The following is a 26,570-nucleotide window of genomic DNA, read 5'->3' on the forward strand; positions in this document are numbered from 1 at the left end:
ACCCCTCTCATGATTGCTGGGAGGATTAAATGAGATCATCTACACCAGGGGTTGGCTAACTTCTTCTGTAAAGGCACAGGTCGTAAATATTTTCTACTTTGTGATCCATATGATCTTTATCACAACTACTCAGCTCTGCCATTGTGGCATGAAAGTAGCCAGACCATATGTAAACTAATGTGTGTATCTGCATTCCAATAAAACTTTATTTGCACAAACGGGCAGTGGACCAGATTTGGTCCATGACCCTGATCTAGATGAAGGGCTTCCTTACCAGGGCCCACCCCAAGAGAAATGCTCAACAAATGTCACCTGTCCCAGTAGAAGCGAGGCTGACACACACACACACACAGAATGTCCATGTCACTGAACAATAACAGGTGGATGAAAAGCCGTTTCCCTTTATATCTGCCTGTGCCTGAGCAAGCCGTGTTTGCTCATCGTCTGGACAAACCTTGTTGAATCTTGTCAGGAAACTTTTTTCATTGCTCCTTGGCAAATAGTGCTATTTACTTTGTTTAAATAGCTGCAGGAAATAACACAATTGAGCAAACTAGAGACAAGGACAGAGTATTGAGTGTTTTTTCCTCAATTTATTATGCAATATTAAAGACATACATAGTAGAGTAATACTACGACACCTATGAACTGACCGCTCAATTTAAAAAATAAAGGGAGGAGGCCGGGCGTGGTGGCTCAAGCCTGTAATCCCAGCACTTTGGGAGGCCGAGGCGGGCGGATCACGAGGTCAGGAGATCGAGACCATCCTGGCTAACACTGTGAAACCCCGTCTCTACTAAAAAAAATACAAAAAACTAGCCGGGCGAGGTGGCGGGCGCCTGTAGTCCCAGCTACTCGGAGGCTGAGGCAGGAGAATGGCGTGAACCCGGGAGGCGGAGCTTGCAGTGAGCTGAGATCTGGCCACTGCACTCCAGCCTGGGCGACAGAGCGAGACTCCGTCTCAAAAAAATAAATAAATAAAAAAATAAAAATAAAAATAAAATAAAGGGAGGTGGCCTTCCTTTCCTCTCAAAGATTCCTGTGCCCCCAAATTTCATGTTTATCATTCCCCCGCACTTCTTTATGTAGAAGAGATCAGCAAACTTTTTCTATAAAGAGCCACATAGTAAATATTTTTGTCTCAGCAGACCACACAGTCTCTATCTCAACCACTCAGCTCTGCCATTGTATCATGAAAGCAGCCATAGACAAAGCATAAACAAATGACTATGTCTCCAAAAACTTTGTTTACAAAAATGAACAGCAGATCACATTTGGCCTATGGGCTGGAGTTTGCTGACCTTTAATGTAGAGTATTTTAAGCATTTTTAAAAATTTACCTACTTTGTGTCTTTTAGTACAGATTTTTTAGCAACTTGCTTTTTCCACCCAACATTATGTCTGTAAAATGTATCCATATTCATACAAGTAGCTGTAGTTCATTCATTTTTACTACTGTATAATATTCCACTACTTGACTGCACCATAATTTATTTACTCATTCTTTAGATAGTCTTTTTTTTTTTTTTTTTTTTAAATACCTATTATGCCATGAATTCACAGGGAATAGGTTCCAGTAGCTCAGGCATCTTTCCACTGGTTCTTTTTTTTTTTTTTTCTTTTTTCTTTTTTTTTTTTCTTTTTTTTTTTATTATACTTTAAGTTCTAGGGTACATGTGCATGACGTTTATATCATGTATAACTCCCCAATGCAATCCCTCCCTCCTCCCCCCTCCCCATGATAGGCCCCAGTGTGTGATGTTCCCCTTCCCGAGTCCAAGTGATCTCATTGTTCAGTTCCCAGTCTTTTAGGGCTGTGTTTCTCATTTCATAGGATGCTGCGATCAGCATCTTTGTGCATTTCCCAGGGGTGAAAACCTACGAGAGGAATTTCTGGGTCATGGGGCATAACCATTCTTCACTATCCTGGATAATGGTAAAGAATTTTTGTTGTCTCTGGCTGTGTAAAAAGCCACTCCAGAACTTAGTGGCTTAAAACAACACTGACGAATTATTTCTGTGGGCTGGCCAGGTGGGCCTGTTGCTGGTCTCCCACAGTCCTTCTCACGCTGCTGTGCTCAGCCAGCAGGTGGGCTGGGGCTGCCTCGATGGCGATGGCACACTGGGGCCTCCCTCTCATGTGGTACTTCCTCCTGGGTTTCTTCAGGCATGGTGGGCTCCGATTCCAGCAGGCTGAAGATGGAAGCTTCAAAGCCTCTGGGTGCTGAGTCTCCAGAACTACCGGGCATGGTGGTACACACGTGGTCCCAGCTACTAGAGAGACTGAGATGGGAGGATCACTTGAGCCTGGGAGGTCGAGGCTGCAGTGAGCCGTGAGCGTGCCACTGCATTCCAGCCTGAGTGACAGAGTGAAATCCTGTCTCAAAAAAAAAATGTAGTTATATATTTATTTTAATATGTACTTTATATCTGTATGTGTGTGTGTATATGGAACCTGTGATTTCTTGGTCATTATTGCTTAAGGCAAGCAAATAGTTTTAAAATTGAGCTGATTTTTTTGGGGGGGGGATGCAGTCTCTCTCTGTCACCCAGACCGGAGTGCAGTGGCATGATCTCGGCTCACTGCAACCTCTGCCTTCCACGTTCAAGCGATACTCCTGCCTCAGCCTCCTGAATAGCTGGGATTACATATGTGTGCCACCACACCCAGCTAATTTTTTGTATTTTTTGTATTTTTAGTTTCACCATGTTTCCCAGGCTGGTCTTGAACTCCTGACTTCAAATGATCTGCCTGCCTTGGCCTCTCAAAGTGCTGGGATTACAGGCATGAGCCACCATGCCTGGCCTGATGTTTAAAAATAACATGAAATGAATCATTATATGGATGGTGCTGGGATACGGGAAAACCAAGCAAATGGTGCACAACATTGAAGATAGGGAAGCGCTCATTTGGTCCAAAACCCTCATTGTAGTCATGAGGAAACTGAGGCTTGGAAAGCAGAGGGCACCTGCCTCGGTGATATCCCAGAGCCAGGACAGGAAACGAGGACTCTGGACTGTGCCAAGTGCCATGGGCTGATCCAGAATTCACATCACTGAGCACCTGCTCAGGGGGCTGTTGATATTTTAAACACAAACCATCTCCTGTCTCTCCTCTGCTCAGATCCCTCCAGGCCCCCTCTCAGGATCAAAGCCAAAGGTTTTCCACTGCAGTATCTTTGCCCCATCCCCATCCTGATGATCTTTCTGACCTCATCACTCACCCTCTCCCCAGCCCTCACCCCACTCCAGCCTCACTGGCTTCCTTGCTAATTCGTCCAACATACCGAGTACGCTCCTATCTCAGGACCTTCGCACATGCCTTCCCTCTGCCTGGACAGGTATTCCTTCGGGTACCCACAAATCTTTCTCTTTTGCTTCCTTCAGGTCTTTGTTCAAATGTCTCTTCCTCCATGGGACCTCTTCCTCATCCTCCATGGGACCTTTCCGGATCACTCTGTTTGAAATTTCAAATCCCGACTCCCCTTGACCAACTTTGCTACCTCCTTCCCTGCTTCATTCTTCTTTTTAGCACCATAAGACTCTAAATGGAGTCCAAAAGATTTAATCATGTTTGGAGAATTGTGTTAGTGCGAGGTTCATAAGATGGAAGGGAAAAGGGTGTGCCACTGAGTGCAAGGGAGTCTGGGAGCCAATCATGTTGTCTCTTGTGTTACCCAAAAAGTATTTCGTATGCTTCTCCTCTACTGTGGGTTTTTACTTGTTTTTCTACTGTCATTCTCCTCCCGCTAGTATGTAAGCTCCAACCACTGCAGTATCTCCAGCATCAAGATCTGTATCTCCTGGCCTGTTGCAGGTGCTGAGCTAATAGTTGTGAATGAGTGAATGAATGCTTAGTGGCTGTCTGTTTTTGACACCCTCTCTGAAATCCACACACTCACTTTGGTGCTTCCATGAGCGGAAGCCAGTGGAACTTGCAGATAGTTCACGAGCACCTTTTCGGAGGTCTCTTTCTCTTTGGTATGAAGATATTCATCAGAGATGCCTGGGGAGCGGGAGGTCTGATGAGATCAGTCTGTCTCTGGGCCAAACTGTGACCAGATTTCCTTTGAACACAATCTCTTAGAGCAGTGTTTCTCCATCTGGTTTAAAAGACCAATTTTCAGGCTTTTGCTTTTTAATTGCCATTCCACTATGGACTAATATTTTCGTCAAATAAAATGAACTGCTAGAAAAATCAAATTAGAATATTAATTTATTTATTTAAGATGAAGCCTTACTCTGTAGCCCAGGATGGGGTGCAGTGGCGTGATCTCAGCTCACTGCAACCTCCACCTTGTAGTTTCAAGCAATTCTCGTGCCTCAGACTCCTGAGTAGCTGGGATTACAGGTGTGCACCACCACTCCCAGTTAATTTTTGTATTTTTACTAGAGATGGGGTTTCGCCATGTTAGCCAGCCTGGTCTTGAACTCCTGACCTCAAGTGATCCACCCACCTCGGCCTCCCAAAGTGCTGGGATGACAGGCGTGAGCCACCATACTGGGCCAAATTAAAATGTTTTAAAAGCATACTAAATACAAGTCTGGAGAAATGCCCTTAGATGTCAGAACAATGCCAAGTTGCTGCAAAAGTTTCTGCATGTTTACTTCTCAGTGTCTGACTTTCTCATTCTGAATTTGTGACTGATGCATGGACCACAGTCTGGACAACAGACTTATGGGATGAAGGCCCTCGTGTGCCTTTGCCATTTTCATATTCTCTTCTTTTTCTCATGGATTAGAATTTTATGATCCAACCACTTCAGCAAACAAAAGAAGAGGTGAAAAACTTTATTCTCTTTTCTTTCATAGTCATTCATTCACCAGTTTTTAAGCACCTACTGTGTGCAAGACAGGGAGCCACATATGGGGAGACTTCAGGGTACAAGAGGGACCCAGCCCTGCCCTCCTGGAGCCTCCAGCCTAAACAGAGAGCAGAGGTTCAGCAGTGAACTGGGATGAGTGCCAGGCAGGAGAACTGCATGCTACTCAGGGCTGACTTAGGTCATAGAAGGCCTTTCTAGGCAAACAATATTTGCCTAATAGAGAAGAGGGAGGTGTGGGTTCCAGGCAGAGGAAGCAACATATGCAAAGACTTTGAGTCCAAAGACATTGTTGAAGTTTGTCTGTATCTATTTAAAATGGACAATGTAGGCATCCTTAGTTGCAGCAATTTCTGTCTCGTATCCAACCAAGACAAACACTGTGACATTGCTGGAGGAAGTATGTCCATTTCATCATGGATTGTAATAGTAAAAACTGGAATCAACCTGGATTTCATCATCAGGGAACTGGCTGAGCAGGCAGTGATATTTCCGATTTCGGCTTTCCATCCCATCACTGAAACAAACAGTGTCTGAGCATATGGCTTGAGCAAAGTAAGCGAAGGAGCCCAGGAAAGGCAGTGAGGTCGGAGGGGTGGGCAGAGCCCACACAGGGCCTTGGGGGTCACTGCACTGCAGAGTTTGGATTTTACTTTAGGTGCACAGTGAGGCCGACTGTACCCAATGCAACATTAACCACTCCTGGTGGACTGAGCAAAAAGACGGTGCTGTATACATATTGCTTGTTGCTGCCATCATTGTTGTTACTAAAGTCTGGCACCATCAATGGCTTAAAACCCCTCACACCTATTATTGAGAAGCATTAAGATAAGGAACCTTGACTTCAGAGTTATCTGCCAATTGCAAGACCCCAGTCCAATGGATTGGCAATCTCAATTCTCACATCTTTAAAATGAAAGAAGTACTATATTGCCTGTTTCATGAGACTGATGTGAGGATAAAAGAGATGTGTGCTTTAATTACTTCGTTCAGAGCCTTTATGTGTTCATTCTTTCCTCTTTAATTTCCTAACAACCCATCATTTCACAAGAAAGGAGGCCTCCAACCTGGGGTTGCAGGAGAAACTTTTGAGGTCACCAATCAATGAAGCAAACCATCCAGGACTCCAGCCCAGATTTCCTAATTCATAATCTATCTGTTGTTACCTTACTAAGCATTCTCTTATTTTGTGGGGTTGACAGGGTAAGAAGGAGGTAATTTCAATAAGAAAACCATCAGCAGAACTAGAAGTGTTCTTGAAAGAAATGAAATTTTAAACAGCAATGAGATACTGTTTTACACCCATAAGATAGACAGAGAGATAAGCAATGTTTGATAACACAGTTGGTGTGGTTGTGGAGAAGCAGGGCTCACTCAGTGCTTGGAGAGAATGTCACCTACAATGTAGGGAGCACCATTCAGCAACATCCAAGAAAATTTAAGACGTTCTTGCCCTGGACTCGGTGATTCCAGCCACTGGGAATTTACCTAAAAGACTTGCACATGTGCACAAAATGTGTGTGTGTGGTGTGATGACTATAAGCTGCAGCAAATACATATGTATATGCATATAGGTACATCTATATATTAAATTTATTTTCTGCATGTATGTATGTGTGTATATATACACATTTGCTGCATGTGTGTGTGTTATGTGTGTATTTGCTGCAGCTTAAATTAGAGTCATAAAATCTAAAAACCACCCAAAAGTTAATGAATAGGAAACTGGTTAAATGATGGGGAAACCACACATTAGAATGTCACGCAGCCATCAATACAAAGTAAGGAAGAACTTTATAAGCTCATGAAGAATGATCATTATCACGTATTGTGAAGCAGTAAAAGAAAAAAAAAAATGAAGAACAGAATTTATAGAATACTGCAGTTTATTTTTTAAAAGATGGAATAGGTATCTACATTACATATGTATATTATATACGTAAGTTGGTATATGCACAGAACTTGTCTGGAAGTGAACTGTGTTCCGTAAAGCTGGTAATCGTGGTTGCCTATAGGCAGAAGAGCTGGGGTTTGAGGTCAGGGATAGGAAGAGACACTTTATGCCTTTTGTACTATTGGAATTTTCTACAATGCATTCATTACAGTTTCGATAAAAATTAAGTGAATGAGCTGATGATGGTTAGCCTCACCTCCTCGACACAGTCCCTTTCTCAGCCAGTTGTTCATGGAATTAATACCTATGCTTTAGCTAAGCATGCCACATTTTGCTGAAGCAGAAGACAGATTTGTAACTGTGGCCTTGGGATAAGCAGGTCCCCCCCAAGAGATTGGAGAGTGTGTCTCACAGTTAAGTGACATCATCTTTGCAGAGGAACGGTGGTTCATTTCACACCTGTGCCCAAAATCCTAATGGACATTTAAGCCATACACGGCACTACTCAGTGGAGTAGTGGGCTGCAGGCTTGCATAACTACCAAGCTGGCAGGTAGCATGGGCTGGTGGCATTTACAAAATATGAGACGTTTGTAGCCTGCGTTTCCCTTCCCTACTTTTGATAGGATCCTAGGATGTACCAAAACAAATCACAACTGCAATGAGAAAATAGCATCTTAAAACCAGCCTCAAAGTCCTGCAGATGGAATGAAATCTATGATGACCTGGGAAACATGTGAAAGGGGCAGCTTGTGGTCACATGTGATGCAGACATGGTGTTACTAGACCATCTTGTCATTCAGAAAGAAGCCATATCTCCAGCTTTTTGTGTATGAAATATCCTTACTTTTAAACAAAATCAACTAATTCAGTTTTTCCTAAAAATATGCAGGCCAAGTCAAATATGTCTGTAGGCTAACTTTGGCTGACAAGCCATCAGTTTGCAACTCCTCATTTGGAAGCTGATAAAATTGCATGCTGTCTTGACCCAGTAGCTCTTTTGTGGGTGACAAGGACGCATCCTAATCATGTGTCCTTGGTCCTTTTTTTTTTTCCCCCTCTTCCTTCAAAGGCATCAAGACAGAAGACAGCTTGAACCATTCCCCTGGCCAGAGTGGATTCCTCAGCTATGGCTCCAGCTTCAGCACCCCACCCACTGGACAGAGCCCATACACCTACCAGATGCACGGTCAGTGTGGCACTGTGGCCCCTTCCTGCCCGTCTCTAAGGACCACCGAAGTTGGGTGTCCATTCATTCATTCATTCAGCAGATTTTTTGAGCACCTACTATGTGCCAGGCTCTATCTCAAGGAGTGGACAAAATAGATACAAGATCTGCCTTCACGGTCATTACCTGCCATTGGGGAAAGACTAATGATAAAGTCGGCAAATGAGCCAGATGATTTGGGAAGGGGTTGAATGTAAAAAAACCTGGTCTTTGCATAGAGAGTGATGAGCACTTGGGAGGTCAGGAAAGGTGAGATTTGTGACTTTAGATCAAATCATCAGGGAAGGCTCTTGAAGAGATGACATTGGGCAGAAACCCAAAGGATGAGGCAAAGCAGCCACATAGACATCTTAGGGAAGAGCATTCCAGGTAGAGGGAACAGCCTGTGCAAACGCTGCATGCAGGGAAATGTCTGGATGTATTTGAGGCAGAGAGCTGAGACCCGTGAGACTGGAGCAAAGTCAGAAGGCATGTAGGAGGAAAGAATCTTGGACAAAGAGCAAGGCACAATGATGCATGGCCTTGAGGGATGTGGGAAGGAGTTTGCTTGTATTTTAAGTGTGATGGGACAGGCAAGTCTATTGTAGAGACTCAGAAATGTTGGATGGTGGAAATATTGGACAGTCAGGTAAAGAAGCTGTTATTCCAGGCAGGAGGATCAAGGCTCTGCAGCCCCAGAGGGTGGCCTTAAGGAAGAAAGAACTCCATTGTGTAATCCTCCACCCACATGCCATAAGGAACTGGCTTGCTGGGTTCTCCCATGCTCACCTCCACTCTTTACCATCCAAGAGCCCTTCTCGGTTCTGATGCCCCCTTGGGAGCATGCTGGAGGTGATGCATGGAGCAGAGGACTGGTGGCTGTAATTTTCGGGATCCCCATTCTGCTGTTTCCCTTTATATAAGTTGCTAAAAATGACCATCAAGGATCTGAAAAAGTAAAATGACAAAGTGCTGGGCTGATGAGTGATTGTACTTTTTTTTTGAGACAGAGTCTTGCTATGTTGCCCAGACTGGGCTCAAGTGTTTCTGTCACTTCAGAGTATCTGGGACCACAGGTGTGCACTGCTGCACCCAGCTTTGATAGTACTTTTCTTTTAAAAGAAACTACTTGGAAGTATTATCACTTCATCTTTATTATTTTAATTTTTATTAAGGAAATAATAAAAATGATTGTCAAGGGCAGCATTTCAGGAAAAAAAAAATTGTGAAAGGAGAACAATAATCTTAGAGATGTGTGTAAGGAAAGCAGGTGGTAAACATTCATGCCCAGCCCTGAGAAGAGCTCTCTGGAAAGGTTTGTGTTCAAGTTTGTCAGTGATGCCATCAGCTAGCCTTGACCAAACATGCCAGCTGCCAGGTGATGCCGTGTGGGTTCTCTCATACAACCTTCATGACGCTCTCAAGTGACGGTTCTGTATCATTCCCATTTCACAGAAGAGGAAACTGAGGCATAGAAGGAATGACTGATTTGGCCAACACCAGGGCAAGGAGTTTAGATTTTATTGTAAGCGTAATGGCAAAGGGACTGTGTCAGATCTCTTGGGGGCCTCGTGGAATCCCGACCCCCAGCCTCACTGCAAAGCCCGTCCCTGTAACCCCGGCACTTTCCTGCCTCCTCTGCTTCTGCTGTCACCTCTGTGTCCCCAGTTGGGGCCTTTCTGAGGCCCACTGAAGGGAGTAAGCTGCTGGGACCCATCTCTCCAAGTAGTGAGTGAAAAATGGCACCAGCCCCGAAATTAGGAGGGGTGTAAAGGTACTGAACTTGAACGTGCATTTGAGTCCATTTCAAGCCAGTTTCTTTCCAGCTCTTTTTTTTTTTTTTTTTTTTTTGAGACAGAGTCTCGCTCTGTACCCCAGGCTGGAGTGCAGTGGCCGGATCTCAGCTCACTGCAAGCTCCGACCCCCGGGTTCACGCCATTCTCCTGCCTCAGCCTCCCGAGTAGCTGGGACTACAGGCGCCTGCCACCTTGCCCGGCTAGTTTTTTTGTATTTTTAGTAGAGACGGGGTTTCACCGTGTTAGCCAGGATGGTCTCGATCTCCTGAGCTCGTGATCCGCCCGTCTCGGCCTCCCAAAGTGCTGGGATTACAGGCTTGAGCCACCACGCCCGGCCTCTTTCCAGCTCTTTAAATAGAAACTGGACTTACTGCCTCAGGGCTTCTGAGGCCACAGAAGTTGAACTGGGAACCCAATCCCCCTATCCCATTTTGACACCCCCTCAGCCACACAATAAGTGAGCTAAGGTCTGCAGGAGGAGCCCCCATTCATTCATTCATTCATTCATTCCTTATGTTGAGCACCAGCTTGACACCTGGCACCCTTCTAGGCACTGAGGGCACAGCAGCCCACAAAGACAGTCTCCTCATGGGAAAAGATGGACAGTAATCAATTGACAAATAGATAAATAATTATAGATTTTGATAAAGCCTGTGACAGACAAAAGCAGGGTGGCATGCTGGACCGTGAGCAATGGTATGGCCCAGGAGTGGTGATCAGCATTCCCCAGGTGGTCAGGCACCTCCCGATGGAAAGGAGGCTGCCACAGGAGGGGCCAGAGCCATACAGGCAGCAGGAATGCAAGAGCGAAGGCCCTGCAGCAGGAAAAGGCTCACAGTGTTCAAGGACTCCAGAGGAGCCTCATCCTCTCCTCCCCAGAGCAGGATATGCAGAATAATGTTCTTTCTTCTCTGGTCCTTACAGCAACCATGTGAGGTGGGCCCCATCAGCCCTGCTTTCATAGATGGTGAAAGTGAGGCTCAGAGAGGGCAAGTGACTTGCCCAAAACCACAGAGCCGATAAGTGTTCGGAGCTAGGATTCAGACTCCGGTGTCTCCGGTGCCGCTTCCTCTAAATGATGAGATTTCCTAGACTCCTTCAGGACTCCAGACACTGTCCTAATGTCTGCACATAAACAAGCCTCTTAATCTCCCCAGTAGCCCCATGACATGGGCACTATCACTGCCCTCATCTTACAGGTGGAGAAACTGAGGCATAAAGTGTTTCAGTCACTTACCGAAGATCACACGGCCACGGCAGTGGGAAATGAGCCACGCAGTTGCCCAGGCACGTAACCCTCATGCCATCCTGCCCTTCATACTCTCTTAGATCCATCTGGAAGGTGATTCTCAGGGGTGAGCCTAGGGCCCCACCCCCGACCTCAATCCCCACCAGCCAACGTCTCCAGCTCTCTTCTCACCCTACCATGGGAATCGTCCAGGTTATTTTCTTATCCTCCTCGCAGCCCAGATGACAGAAGGGCAGCGGCAGCAGCTGGGCTTTGTCCCAATTAACTGCCTTCAGTCTGATACTAATGGCTATAAACTGCTCTTGAGACAGCCCAGGCATTTTGCAAGCCTGACATATTCCTCCTTAAGTATTTTTTTCAAACACAAACACACGGAACGCTCACACACCATGCCCATGTGCTTCCTATTAACTTTTTTTTTTGTTTTTTTTTGAGTTGTTCCAGAGGAGAAATAAACTCTCGAACTACTGAGAGCATTTCAGAATGGAAGACACTGGTTGAGCTTAGTTTCTCAGAGGAAGAAGAAAATAAAGCAGATTGAGGCTTATGAACTTTTAGGCCTGAAAATGCTGATTTTGTGAAATTGGCCCATGGTGAGAAGCTAGCATAAGTCTTTTTCCTTTCTAAGAATTAAAACCATAATTTTGGCCCATAATCCCAGCACTTTGGGAGGCCAAGGCCGGTATATTTATTGCTTGAGTCCAAGAGTTCAAGACCAGCCTCAGAAACCTGGTGAAACCCATCTCTACAAAAAAAAAAAAAAATTAGCTAGGCATGGCGATGCATGCCTGCGGTCCCAGCTACTCAATAGGCTGAGGTAGGAGGATCACTTCAGCCTGGGAGGTCATGGCTGCAGTAAGCCGTGATCATGACACTGTACTCCAGCCTGGGCAATAGAGCAAGACCCTGTCTCTAAAAAAAAAAAAAAAAAAAAAAATGCTGGGCATGGTGGAGTGCACCTGTAGTTCCAGCTACTCAGGAGGCTGAGGTGGGAGGATTGTTTGCGTCCAGGAGTTCAAGGCTGCAGTGAGCTATGATCACCCCACTGCACTCCAGCCTGGGCAACAGAGCATGACCCTGTCTCAAAAAAAGAAAAAATATATAATTTTATAGAAGCAAAAAAAGGGTGCTCATGGGGCTCACCTCATCATTTTACAGATGAGTAAACTGAGGCACTGCAATGGAGCATCTTACGGAAGGGCACAGAGCAAGCTTTAGACAAGCCAGGATGCCTCCCACTAGGTCTTCTAGCTAATCTCATAAACTTCTAAAAGCTTTAGCACAGCCATCACCCATAAGGCCCTGGTTTGAGATCTGTAGCTGTTTGGCTAACACTGCCCCTCCATAGAATATGCAATAAACGTAAAAGAAAAAAGTTCACAGCTCTCGTTCAGCCTTTGCATGGTTGTTTATTTTCTTTATTTTAAGTTCACCCTGGGGTTTTTAGGGCTGAAGTGTATTTCTTATGGGTTTGATTTTTTTTTTCTTTTTGGCTTCTCCTGGTAAAACACTGCTATTCACAGAAATAACCACCAAGGTTAAAAAGAGGGAAAAAAATCTCCAGAGTGTGTTATAAGAAGTTTCTGGTGCCACAGAGGAGTTAAGAGCTCTGGACCTGGCCTGTGGTCAGTCCTGGCGGTACCCCACACACAGTGGCATGAGTTGGAGAAGCACATGGACTCCTCTGTGCCTCAGTTTCCTCACCTGTGAAACTGGTATCATAGTGAGAGAAGTGACAACATGAGGCTTTGGGAGACTAAATAACATGATTCATGGGCACATCAGATGAGATCCATAAAGGCTGGATTTTCTTTTTATTATCTCTGTTATTCCTTCCTTAGCATGGTAGTTAAAAACAACTAAAAGCAGGGGCTCTCAAGTCAGGTTGAGTTAACATCCGAATCCAGCTGCGAGCCAGCCCTGGGACCTTGAGCTCAGTTCCTTCTCAGTACTCCAGTTTCCTTCCCTGTGAGATGGGGACGCTAAGAGTACCTTACTCGTGGGGTGCTATGATGACTAAATGTGTTAATGTATGTGAAGTATTTAGAGCAGCGCCTGGCACAAACTAATGCTCCCTAAATGTTAATTATCATTGTTATGATTGACATTGTTAGCCTCACTTCAGGTTTGATGGGCCGTGTTCTTTCCAAGTTCACTTCTATTTCCTGAACTCTCAATTTTAGTAAGTGGCCAGGGTAAGAGAAAAGAGGAATACTAATTTGAGACTGTAGTACTGTCTGCATCCACATAAACTCCCCTTCCAGTGAACTCTGTGTTGTAGGGAGACTTAAAAACAGGCCAAGCTCAGTGGCTCATGCCTATAATCCCAGCCCTTTGGGAGGCTGAGGTGGGCAGATCATCTGAGCTCGGGAGTTCGAGACCAGCCTGGCCAACATGGCAAAACCGCATCTCTACTTAAAATACAAAAATTATCCAGGTGTGGTGGCACACACCTGCAATTCCAGCTACTTGGGAGGCTGAGGCAGGAGAATCACTTGAACCCAGGTGGCGGAGGTTGCAGCGAGCCAAGATCACGCCACTGCACTCCAGTCTGGGCAACAAAGCGAGACTCCATCTCAAAAAAAAAAAAAAGCAGGAAAACAGTGGGAGCCCTGTCCAATGGAAACTCCTTTTGCATTTATGAAGGGCCAGGGAACATAAAGACTGAAGCTTAGAACCCCTCCAGCAGCCACTCAGGAGCAACATGGAAACATGCAATTCAAGGATGTGTAGGAAATTAACAGTTCAGTAAAAGCACTTGTAACTCAGTGATCTCAGCTCGAGACCTCCAAGGCTAGATTGTGTTGGATTTAGGAAGTCTCTATGTCAGATTAATGAAATGTACCACCAGTAAACTGTGTGACCTTGGACAAGTAACAAAACTTTCATGATCTGTGTTCCACAGTTCTAGTGCTAACAAGTGCTCCAGGAAAAAATAAAGGGGTTGGTGCGGGTCATGGTCATAGATACCAAATACGTTTAGTAAATAGTGCATGCCACAAAGTTAAAATAGACATCTTTGCTACAAGACTTTTCAGAGCCTTTGCAGGCTGCTGTGCCTTGTACTTCTCCAGGAATAGAATTCAGGAGGCAGTTTTCCCAAGCAGATAGGCTGAGGGCCCCTCTGTCCAAACTCGTTCTGTGGTCACTGAGAAGCCCTGGATGTCATGATCTTTTAGGACCCTTCCTTTATGAACGCTCTTTGAATTTCTGTTGTTTTAAACAATGAACATGTATATATTTATTTTTCCTGTGTTTTAATTAAATTGTTTCTTTTTGAGACGGAGTCTCACTTTGTCATCCAGGCTGGAATACAGTGGTGCGATCTCGGCTCACTGCAACCTCTGCCTCCTGGATTCAAGTAATTCTCCAGCCTCAGTCTCCCAAGTAGCTGGGATTACAGGCGCCTGCCACCACACCTGGCTCATTTTTGTATTTTTAGTAGAGATGGGGTTTCGCCATGTTGGCCAGGCTGGTCTCGAACTCCTGACCTCAAGTGATCCGCCCACGTCAGCCCCGCAAAGTGCTGGGATTACAGGCATGAGCCACTGTGCTCAGCCTTAATTTTTAATTTTTAACTGAGATATAACTTACATATCTAAACTTCACCTGTTTTTTTGTTTGTTTGTTTGTTTGTTTGTTTTTTTGAGGCAGGGTCTGTCTCTGTCACCCAGGCTGGAGTGCAGTGGTGCGATGGCAGCTCACTGCAACCTCCACCTCCTGGGTTTAAGTGATTCTCCCACCTCAGCCTCCTGAGTAGCTGGGAATAGCAGGTGCCCGCCACCATGCCAAGCTAATTTTGTTTATTTTTTATAGAGATGGGGTTTCATTGTGTTGCACAGGCTGGTAAACTTCACCTAAAGTGTTCAATTTAGTGTTTTTAGTATGTTCACTAAAATTGTGCAACCATCACCACTATCTAATTCCACAGCATTTTTGTCACCCCCCCCAAAGAAACCCCATGCCCATTAGCATCACTCCCTAGTTCCCCTCTCTCCAATATATTCCTTTTGTAATAAAAAAAAAAAAGACACATGAATTTTTTAAACAGGTTATGCATTTACCTAGTTCAGGCATCCGTAGAAATCTTTCTTGTGCCTTCATGCTACATCCACCCCATTTTCAAACCCCTAACCATTAACCACTGTAATCGTTTTGTGGGAACTCATCCAGAACTTACTTTTGCAAACATAAGTAAAGTATAAGCAGTCTATTACATTGTATGTTACTATTACAAGAATTCGTTCAGACGTGATTCATAAATAAGAAATCTATGTTAGTATAACTCACAAGTTGCATTGTTTCATTTGCTTCTAGGGGTTTCTTTATCGTTGTTATGTGCCTTGATGTCGTTTTCTTTATGATTCTTGTGCTCTGTGTTTGTTGAGACACTTAGATCTGTGGATTTATCGTTTTCATCAAATTCGGAAATGTTTCAGCCAATATTTTTTCAAATTTTTTTCTGATGTTCCACCACTGCTACCTCCCACTCCAAGTTCATAAATCTTTTCTTCTGTAGTATCTGATCTGCTGCTAATTACACCCAGGTCATTTTTCATCCCATACATCATTTTCATCTCCAGAAGTTTGACTTGGGTCTTTTTTGTTTTGTTTTGTTGAAGACAGAGCCTTGCTCTGTCACCCAGGCTGGGGTGCAGTGGCATAATCTCAGCTCATTGCAACCTCTGCCTCCAGAGTTCAAGGGATTCTCATGCCTCAGCCACCTGAGTAGCTGGGATTACAGGTGCTCACCACCACGCCTGGCTAATTTTTGTATTTTAAGTGGAGACGGGGTTTTGCCGTGTTGGCCAGGCTGATCTCGAGCTCCCGAGCTCAGGCAGTCTGCCCACCTCAGCCTCCCAAAGTGCTAGTACAGACATGAGCCACCGTGCCCAGCCTGGGTCTTTTTTTTTTATAACTTCCATGTCTGTATATAACATGTCCAATCTTCTGGCTTCTTGAACAGATAGAATCCAGTTGTAGTAAACGTTTTAATGTCCGTGTCTAATTCTATCATTCCTGTCATTTCTGGGTTCATTTTCATTGATTTTTCTCCGTGTTAAAAATCATATTTTTCTGCTTCCCTGTATGCCTGATAAGTTTCAATTGGATGCCAAACATAAATTTTACCTTGTCAGATGCTGGATATTTTTGTATTCCTATAAATACTTTTGAGCTTTGTTCTGGGATGCAGTTAGGTTACTTAGAAACTGTTGGATTCTTTTGAGTCTAGCTTTCAGCCTTGCCAGTTGGGATCAGAGCAGCGTTTAGTCCAGGAGAAATTTTTTCCACTACTGAGGCAAACCCTTCTGAGTATTCTACCCAATGCCCCATGAATTGTGAGGTTCTGCAATTCTGGCAGGTGGGAACAGGACCTATTTCCGGCTTCATTATGAGCTCTGAAGCTTGTTGCTTCTGATCTTTTCCAGTGGTTCTCTCTCAGCCCTGGGTAATTTCCTCACACCCGTGTGCTCATCAGTTCTCAGGTGGCCACTCAAGGGGAACTGTGAGCAAACCTCCAGAGCGCTCCCAGCGCAACTCTCTTTTTCTGCGAGTTCTGCTCTGCCAATTCCAGCCACATTAGCCTCCCCTGACTTGTAGCTCCATCTCCCCAGCTCTGAGAGACCACGGGGCTCCACCTGGGTTTTCCCTTCCTGGAAACTCTATCCTGGGGCAGTCATTCAGCTCACCATCTGTTTCTTCTCTTGCAAGGATCACTGTCCATGCCTGATGCCCAACGTCTTGGAAACCTAGTTTTCAAACTGTTTCAGCTGGGAGGGTAAATCCAGACCTTGTTACTCAGTCTTGGCCAGAAGTGGAAATTCCACTGCATTGGTTCGTTTGTAGTTTTTCCAGAGCATAGGCTAACAGCAGCTGAATGTAAAATACCAAACGCAAGCAAATGCAGCAGGCCTGGTACCAGTGCAGTTCTTCTCATAATGCCCTATGTCCTTCCTCTTCCTCAGTTTGGTTACATGTTCTATTTTGGGAGAACTAATTTTGCAATTCCCGCCAATTTTTGTGCATTTTGCCCTTGTTTCCATAATTCAACACCTCCATCATCTCTTCATCACCTCCATCAAGATGCTTTCACTTCCTTTTAAAAGCAAAGATCTCTATTTCATATAATGCTTCTCAGTTTGTTATTTACATATTTGTTTTTTCACCATGCTATCATTTTTACTAGGATTGCCACTGCTTTGGTTAATGTTGTGGCTACAAAGTGGCATTGCTTTGGGGCAGTCAGCTCTAACCCTACTTTTTCCCATAAGCTCTCTGATTTTAGTGCACGGGTTCATGTAACTCATGGCCTTTCAAGAAGGCATTATCACATGATGGCAGAAACACTTGTCTATATTCTTTTCACAGGTAACATACTATGCACACTCTTCTGCACTTTGTTTTCCTCATTTAACTATATACCTTGGAGAGAACTTGCTAAGTCAATATATAGAAAGAGCTTCTTCATTCTTCTTCATAGATGCCTATTATTGCATTGAATGATGTGCTGGAAATGATTGAGCCAGTTCCTTACTGGGGGCCATTTGGCCTGTTTCTACTCTTTTCACAACTGCCTCCAAAATGGTTATGAAAACCCCTATATGCATATTATTTTTTATAAGTATATCTGAATGGCAAATTTCCAAAAAGTAGGACTTGGGGTCAAGGGGCAAGTCTATATTTAAATTTGGTGGATATCTCCAAGTTACCCTCCGTAGGGATTCAACCCATTTACACTCCCCCCAACAGTGTCTGGGAGTAGTATCTGTTTTCACAAAAATTCACCAACCCAGTGTCCTCTAATGGTTGAAGTTTTTGCCAATGCATGAAAAAATGGTGTCTCGGGCAGTAGTAATTTCTAAGTCTTTTCTCACAAGTGAGGTTGAGCATCTTTTCAGACCCTTGACTGATTTGTATTTCCTTTCCTGTGAACCCTGGTTTGAATCTGTGAACACAGGAGATTTGACTTGAAAAAGTATGCAAAAGGAAAGCAATTAAGTACTAGGCATACCGATATTTAAGCATATCATAAAGCTTCAGTAATCAAAACAACATGCTTCTAGTGTGAATACACTCATTGATCAATAGAGGAGAAGAAACAGTCTTAGAGAGAGACCCACACATTTAGTACGTGGAGAAGGTGACATCTTGAGTCAGTGGGAAAATATGAACTATTGAATGAATGGCATTGGAACAGCTAGTTAGCCATCTGGAGAAAAATATCCCTTCCTACTACCAGAAAACAAATCCAAATGGATTGACGGTTTAAATGTTAAAAATAAAACCATAAAAATACTAGAATGAGAATAAGCACAATTTTTTATAACCTTGGAGTGGAAAAGGCTTTTCTAACCAGGACTCAGAAATCCAAAATCCATAAATGAAAAGATTGACAGGTTCCACTACAGAATTTTTTTTTCTTTTTGGCACGGCAAAGAACACCAGAAGTCAAAACAACAAAACAAATGACAAAAAACAAGCAAACAAAAAAAAAAGAAAACAAAATGACGAACTGAAAAGAAATATTTACATCTGAAGTCACAAAGAAATGTTACTTTTTCAAAAATGATTCTACTAGTCTGTGGATTGAACCTGCTCCAGGATGTGGTGGTTCTTAATCAGGATTTTAAACTCAAATATTACAGGGCCATGCAGTAACGTCAAAGAGAGATATGAGCTAGGTATAGGGTTATAGGGAGGGTGGGAACTGTAGCAAACTAGAGACTAAACCCGCCACCAGTGCTGGGGATAGGGGGGCGTTACTTGGCTTCAGCCCATTGCTGCCCCTTTAGATTGGATCCTAAGGAGACCAGATCTTTCCATTTTTCAAAGTGATCCCCAAAACTCTGTTTAATGTGAAATCTCCTTATTCTTTTTCAATATGGACAATTGATTAAACTCTCTTTGAAACACCTTGTGAAGCACACAAACACATATAAGGCTGGCTTCATGCCCACATCTTGCAATCTTGTGCCGTATTTTCTTAACTGAACCACAGGTCCCGAGATGACTGGATGGAGCAAATCACAAGCCTACTGGTGACTTGGGGAACCACACAGATCACCTCCTTTGGGTTCCCCCACCTCTGGCTTGTTTCATCAGTGAGGTGTGTTCCAGAGAACTTGAGTGATCGTTGTGGCAATGGTTGAGAGTGGAGCCCAGTGGCCTCCTCATGGTGAAATGGAGTCATTTCCCTATTTCTCCCTGGTGATGGCAGCTTTCAGGCTGTCCCAGCCCAGCCAGTTTTGAGCAGTCTAAATCTTCCTGATCTCACTGCATCAGTCAAGACAGGAGCCAGGCTTGGCATCCTATGGGTTGTTGGACTGAGGCCGAGTTTCCTAACGTGAATCAGCAACTCTTCTGCACACAATGAAGTGGGTGAGGTTTCCCCATGCATGTCAGCATTCTCGCCCTGTGCAACACCTCCAGCCTGGGGGTCACCTTCCCCTCCCCTTCATGTGTGCTGGCAGACTTGCTGCCTTTTGCTTGAGCTAAAGTCTTCGGAATTTAGAACGTATAGAGTTTAAATGGAGGGTCTTTTCCCTAGTTACATAACAAGTTAGATTTGATCACCCCTATCTCAAAAACCACTGGAGGTAACGGGTGGAAACAGCCGGAGAGACTGAGAATGAGTTTGGGATCAGGAGGGAGTTTAGTTTAACAGCAATTTGCTAAGGCAGTGCTGTCCAATAGACCCTTCTGTGATGATAGAAATGCTCTGAGTGGCTGTGCAACATGATAGCCCCTAACCACAGGTGGCTACTGAGCACTGAAATGTGGTTAATGCAACTAAGGAATTAAATTTTAAATTTTGTTTAATTTTAATTAATTGTAAATGCACCTACTCTATTGGGCAGCACAGGTCTAAGGGATGTTTCCAGACTAACTCTTCAGTTGTGTTATGGACTGAATTGTTCCCCTTCCCTAAAATTCATATGTTGAAGCCGTTACCTCCAAGGTGATGAGTTTTGGTGATGAGGCCTTTGGGAGGTGTTAGGGTTAGATGAGGTCATGTGGGTGAGGTCTTCAGAATGGGATTACTGTTCTTATAAGAAGAAGGAGAGAGAGAGAGCTCTCAACCTCCTTGTCTCTCCCTGAATGCACATACTGAGGACAGGCCATGAAAGGACACAGCAAGAAGGTGACCATCTGCAAGCCAGGAAGAAGACCTTCACCAGGAATCCAACCAGCCGGCACATTGACCTTGGGCTTCTTGGACTCCAGAACTATGAGAAATAAATATCTGCTGTTTAAGCCACCCAGGTGACAGTATTCTGTTACAGCAGCCTGCGCGAAGACAGTAGGTTTTTCCTAGACGTGCAGAAGCAGAGCTGGAAAAGCTAATATCCTGAACATTTTGTTTGTTTCTCTTTTGAAGATGCTTCACCTTCTTCTCTTCTTGCCCCCACTATCAGACGAATTTTCAAAGCAAAGCAGGTCTATGTGTGGCATCAGGAGCTGGTGAGTGACAGAAGCTGGTGCCTTCATACAGCCATCATCCCAGTAGATATTAAGGCAGCATCTCCTCTGTGCCAGGCACTGTACCAGGTGCTGAGAAAGCAGAGGTGAGCAAGAAAAATACAGTTCCTGCCCCCCTGGAGTTCACACTTGGGTTGGGAGATGGACGATAACCCAATGATGGCACAACACATGTAAAATTGCACCTGTAAAGCACTAGGACACAGGGCCAAGGCAGAGTCTGCAACCTTCTGGCTCCAAGCCTGTGCTCTTCACTCAGCCACTGGTCACATACCCAGATGCCTCAGGAGCCGGCCCACACGATCAGTGTGTGAAGATGGCTGGGTGGGGCCTGTGACAAACTAAGGAGCCCCAGCCCTATATACCGGGGTAGCCCCACCCCATTAAAGCTGGTTATTGCAGTGCCATAGATTAGTTATTCAAAATTTAAATTTAAAAAAACAAATGCCAGAAATCTTTTATAAGGAGTTTCCCAATTAAAAAGACTTAAATTGGTAGCAACAAATTTTTAAAAACAAAATAAAATAAAACTTACTATGCAAGCCAAAGCACTTGTACAGATTAGATTCAGGCCACAGGCTGCCATTTTGCTAACTGTGTTCTCCATCATGACCATGTAGAGAACTGATGTGAAGGCAGGGGACTCGGAGCTCAGAAGGGGAAGAAATGGGGGTTAACATATTCAGGACAGGGTGCAAGAAGGCAGAAGGGCCACAGGTTATGGATGTGTCCTGTCTCTCTCAGCCACATCAGCTGGAAGAATAATGATGGTGTGGTTTCTAGAATAAGAGTTGAAGTGGAACAAGGGCTCAGCCCATAGAAGGAGCTTATTGAAGACATGCTGAGGCAACTCTGCCTGGCCACCCTGTAGCTCGCTGGTTACCTTGATGGGCAGCCATGGCTTTTATCCATATTTTCAGGGCAGAAAACAGGTGGAACCAGAATGAGGCCATAATGGCTGTCACCAGTGGGCAGCCAATTTGGGGTTGACATAACTGTATCTGCAGGGGAAGCGTGATCAGGTCCTTCATAATATTTAAGGCTTACCTACTCCTTTTGCCCCTTCCTCTGTAAGTAGCACTGCTGTCTCTTACATCCTTTTCCTCATACCTCCCATTCATTCTTTCTGCAGGGTTACTAACTTTTTCTCTACACTTAACACATCTTTACATTTTGCCTGTATTGCCCAAGCTCCTTGCCTGCTCACTAAGTTTTTATAACACTTCCTCTGCGTTTCATTCACCCCACCTCTTTTTCTTTTTTCTACAACACATACTTGAACACCGCTAAATATTCAATTAAGAATTATTGAATACAGGCCGGGCGCGGTGGCTCACGCCTGTAATCCCAGCACTTTGGGAGGCCAAGACGGGCAGATCACGAGGTCAGGAGATTGAGACCATCCTGGCTAACATGGTGTGAAACCCCATCTCTACTAAAAATACAAAAAAAATTAGCCGGGCGTAGTGGCAGGTGCCTGTAGTCCCAGCTACTCGGGAGACATGCAGGAGAATGGCGTGAACCCAGGAGGCGGAGCTTGCAGTAAGCCAAGGTCACGCCACCACACTCCAGCCTAGGCAACTGAGCAAGACTCCGTCTCAAAAAAAAAAAAAAAAAAAAAAGAATTATTGAATACAGTACAATTGAACACATTACAATAGCATTCTTACAAAGTTCTATGTATGTTAAAGTCCTGAAAAAAAAAAAAAAATTCTACGTGTAAAATGGACTGATATGCTGGAACAGAGGTTAGTAAACTTTTTCTGTAAAAGAGCCAGAGAGTAAATATTTTAGATTTTGAGGGTCATCGGTCTCTGTCCCAGTTACTCGTAACTGTGTCATTGTAGCTTGAAAACAGCCATAGTCAATATGACAATGAATGGCCAAGGCTGTCTTCCAAGACAGTGTTATTTACAAAAGCGGGTGGTGGGTTGGATTTGGCTGAGCTCTGTATTCTCGGGTCATATGATTAAAACCAGATCTTATCTGCCGGAATGTTTGGTTGGATATTTGAAAGTCAGGTGGGACCTGGGAATGGTATTCCTTTTGCTGGACTCTCCACACATTGCAGAATGTCTGCACCTCTGTCACCTGCCCACCAAATGCCACTAGTGTCCCCAATAAAAGTGTCCCCATGAATTTCCAGGCACCCCCTAGGGGTACTGCAGCCACCCAACCACTGGTTTACACAGTGGCAGGTTCAGGCGTGGGGAGAGATGGCTGTGGTGTAGGAATGAACATCTTTCGCTCAGCAAACATTCACCAGTGTAGGCTCGATTGCAGGCAGCATGCTAAGCGTGGGCCACGCAGCCCCAGGCTGACAGTCAAACCCCACCTTCATGGAATTTATATCCCAGGGAAGAGGATACAGGCAGAGCATGAGTCTAGTTGACCTCCCATAACAAAATACCATGGTCTGGGTGGCCTAGACAACAGAACTTTATTTTCTTACAGCTCGGAGGGCTAAAAGTCCCAGATGGAGGTGCCAGCAGATTCTCTTCCTTGTGAAGGCTTGCTTGTATGTGCTCGCTCTGCGAGCACATGACCTCTCCTCTTTGAGTTCACAGAGAAAGAAATCTCTGCTGTCCTTTTTTTTTGAAAAACGGAGTCTTGCTCTGTAGCCCAGGCTGGAGAGCAATGGTGCAGTCATAGTCACTCTAATCTCAAGTGCCTGGACTCACGCGATCCTCTCATCTCAGCCTCCTGAGTAGCTGAGGCTACAGGTGCGCACCAGACTGCTACTTCTTATAAGGACACCAGTTATGACCTTGCCACTCTTATGACCTCATTGAATCTTCATTACTTCCCTGGAGGCCCTATCTCCAAATACAGTCACATTGGGGGTTACAGCTTCAGCATACGCATCTGGGGGCCACAATTCAGTTGACAACACACAGTGGGTAAGGAAATGAGCAAATGACAAGATGATGTCAACTGTGATGAGTGCTCCAAGGAGAATAAACAGGGAGATATAACAAAGAGAAACCAGGAAAGATGCCAGGCTCTCTGAGGAAGTGACAGTGGAGCTGGCACTTGCTAATTCGGAAGAGCCAGCTGTGGGTCACAAGTGTCACCAGCAGATAGGAGGCCAAGTGGCGAGGAGCCAAGGGGAGAGGGATGGGGAATGAGGTGACCGGTGCTGAGACACCAGGAAGCCATGGGGTTCTAAAACAGGGCAGGTGATCTGGTTTGCATCTCAGAAAGACCAGTTGACTACTGGGATAAGTGGACTATGGGCAGATAGCAGGGGCTGCAAGGAGGCCAGGAGGAAGCTCCGTCCTGAGACAGTGCCTGACCTGTGGCTGCCTCTGCCTTCCCCTCCCCTTCTCTAGGTCAGACACAGTGAAGCCGATATTCACAAATGTACCTGTGACAATGCCTGCCAGATCGCAGTGACCCCATTCAGAAAATTCTAGAACTATTACAACTTATCCTTTTACTCCCAAAGGAACGAAGGCCCAGAGCACGGCTTTGATGTCATTGCTTTTGTGTCACTTGTTTATCATTTCATTTGTTTACCATTTTTATTTCTGACGTTTCCATGAAATGAGAACTGGGCCCACAACCAGGGTCTGCACCTGCAAAATTTGTTGAAAAAGTCGTAGAAGAAATCTCTCTGCCATCTGATCGTTGGCAGGGGTGGGGGTGGGGGTAGGGGAATAGAATGAGAAAAAGGAAAAGAAAATGCACCAAATTTTAAAAACCAGTACAAACACACAAAAAATGCAGAGTCCTATCCAAGGTACAAGTCCCTGCCCTGCTAATTCCTTAGAGATAAAAGGAGAGCAGCCTGCTCCCAGCCCCAGCCTTCTGTTCAGGAATTGAAAGGGGTAATTAAGGGATAGGGGAAATACAGCCTCAGGCAGGGAGCCACTTATTAGGAGAGAGGCACAGACAGACACACAGACCCTGTAACTACTCAGTTCAGAGAGGATGCACAGCCAGGACAGAAGCCAGGCAATGGGATACTCAGTGTGTACCCTTAAAGCAAACCAGATTTTTGCTGCTCCTAAAAGTTCAGGTGGTAAAGCGGGGACTGGAGCCCAGATTCCACCTGCCTTTGAGTTGTGTGCTGCTTTCCCTGGGAACATGCAAGGAATTCCTGATTTTTGCATTCTTTCCCATTCAGTAGCTTACACATGTCCCAGGAAGGCAGCTCAGCCCCCTAGTCCTGAATCCACCTGCCTTCTTACACTGCTTTTTATTTTTCATACATTTATTTTAAACCACATCAGTGCTATTAGTGTATCTTTCCCGAACTTTCTCTGTGTATGCATTTACAAGCTTATTTTTCTTCTCACCAGTAGAAAATACTGTTTTTTTAAACATAAATAATATATATTGGTGTGCATCTTGTTTTATAAGTTGTCTTTTATACTTTTCACCAAGTAACATGTCTCAGAGATCTCTCAAAGTCGATTCAAAAAAACCCACTTTAGTCTCTTGTTTGGCTTCTGCAGGCACTGCAGTACTGCATTGAGAAAGCCAGATGCCGGGGTTGAATCTCCGCGTCTGCACTCACTGGCTGTGAGACTTGATTTTCTCATCTGTGAAATGGGATCTATAGGAGTAGCTTTTGTGAAGCTGTATGGGATAATATACACATAGGGCTTAGGACAGGGCCTGGGACAAAGTCAAGTGCTTCCTTGCATTGGTTATCATGGTTATTGTTATGGCTATACCATGGCATTCAGCCATTCCCCTTGAAATGGGCAAAACTTCCCACATTTCACTGTTTTCACAGAGAAGCCTGCAGTCTCAAATTTTGGTTGCTGCAGGCATTTGCTGTCCCTGTATGTGTCTCCCTTTGTGGCAGCCAGGGCCCCCTTCTAATTCCTGCAGCAGGCCTCGCCAGGTCTCGCCACACTTTGCATCTCTGCTACTCCAGCTCTAAATTGTAGCCTGTAAGAACTGGCAGCTAAAAAAGATTGTGCAACCCCCAAGACCAAAGCTCAGGGCCATCCCAGCTGCTGCTGCATGCGGGCCCTAGCCGGCTGCCTGACCTTTAGGTCAGTGGGTATTTTTGATCACTCAGGAGCAAGAGAAGAGAGCCAAGAGGAGGCAGATACCGAAGCCTACTAGAGACAACCCAGGATCTCAGAACTATATTTCTAGAAGGGGTGATAGACATCATCTAGGTCTATCACCTAGACCTAGAGGTCAGTTCAAATAGGAAAAACTTTAGGCTTTGCAGCCTATACAGTCTCTGTTGCAGTTGCTCAACTCTGCCAATGCACTGTGAACATTGCTATAGATGATACATAAACAAATGGCATGGCTGCGTTCCAATAAAATTTTATTTACAAAAACAGGTGACCAGCCCACAGACCATAGTTTGCCAACTCCTGATATAAGTTAGTCTAAGTCAATCCATCCCGGGGCCTGGATGAGTTGCTATGGCTGCCTTGAGTGCTATTCCTGACACTGAATCATACGTAACGACCCAGAGTAGCAGGACTGTACTCCTTGCCCTTCTTGCAGGCAAGGTGTCAGGGAGAGGCAATCAACTAATTCTAGCCACTGAATTGAGAGGAGAAATGATCATGTCATGCCCAGGCCAGAGCATTCAATGACCAGTACAAGACTCTGCCAGTGTTCAAATTGAAGGCTGCTCCTTTAACTGGTGCACTTGAGTGACTCCAGTGAACAGAGTCCCTGATGATTCTCAGTGGATATATAGCATGAAAGATAGATCAACTCTGAGTTCAAGCCAGTGGGATATTGGGGATGTTTGGTACCACATCATACCATAACCTCTCCTGACTGATTTATTGGCACAAGAGATTATTTAACATGGAACATGAAAGTGACACTCAAAGTCATTGGGTCACATAGTGAGGAAGCCATTCCCCTTTCTGTCATCTGTGAGCCCTTCTGATTCAGTGATAAAGGGAGGAAGGAAGTCTCTGTTTGGTGCTAATATGTCTTCAGTGTGTCTCTAATCCCTGCAAATATTTCTTTTTAACAAGATGAGAGGAAACCCCAGGTTTAAGGTCTTTGGCAGACAACAGTATTTAGCTAGGATTAAAAACATTTGCTCCCTACATATTTTTTATGTTTTGTATTTATCATTAATGGCAAGTGGTATTGATTTTCTATTTACAGTAATAATGTAAAGTCTT

At 44.6% G+C, this 26,570-nt stretch overlaps 1 protein-coding gene across 3 annotated transcripts in view; it reads left to right on the forward strand.

Moving 5' to 3' along the window:
• EYA2 (EYA transcriptional coactivator and phosphatase 2) overlaps positions 1 to 26,570 on the forward strand; it is a 299,299-nt gene that overhangs the window by 116,935 nt on the left and 155,794 nt on the right. For 2 of the 3 annotated variants that reach the window (XM_033186638.1, XM_033186637.1), the window contains one exon: positions 7,789 to 7,905. The exons of the other annotated variant lie outside the window; for it this stretch is intronic. In XM_033186638.1, coding sequence (XP_033042529.1) covers positions 7,789 to 7,905 — 117 coding nt within the window. The remainder of the gene's footprint in view (positions 1 to 7,788; positions 7,906 to 26,570) is intronic. 3 annotated transcript variants of the gene reach the window in all.

Source organism: Trachypithecus francoisi, unplaced genomic scaffold (assembly GCF_009764315.1).
Source record: "Trachypithecus francoisi isolate TF-2019V2 unplaced genomic scaffold, Tfra_2.0 Lachesis_group21, whole genome shotgun sequence".
NCBI classification, from domain to species: domain Eukaryota; kingdom Metazoa; phylum Chordata; class Mammalia; order Primates; family Cercopithecidae; genus Trachypithecus; species Trachypithecus francoisi.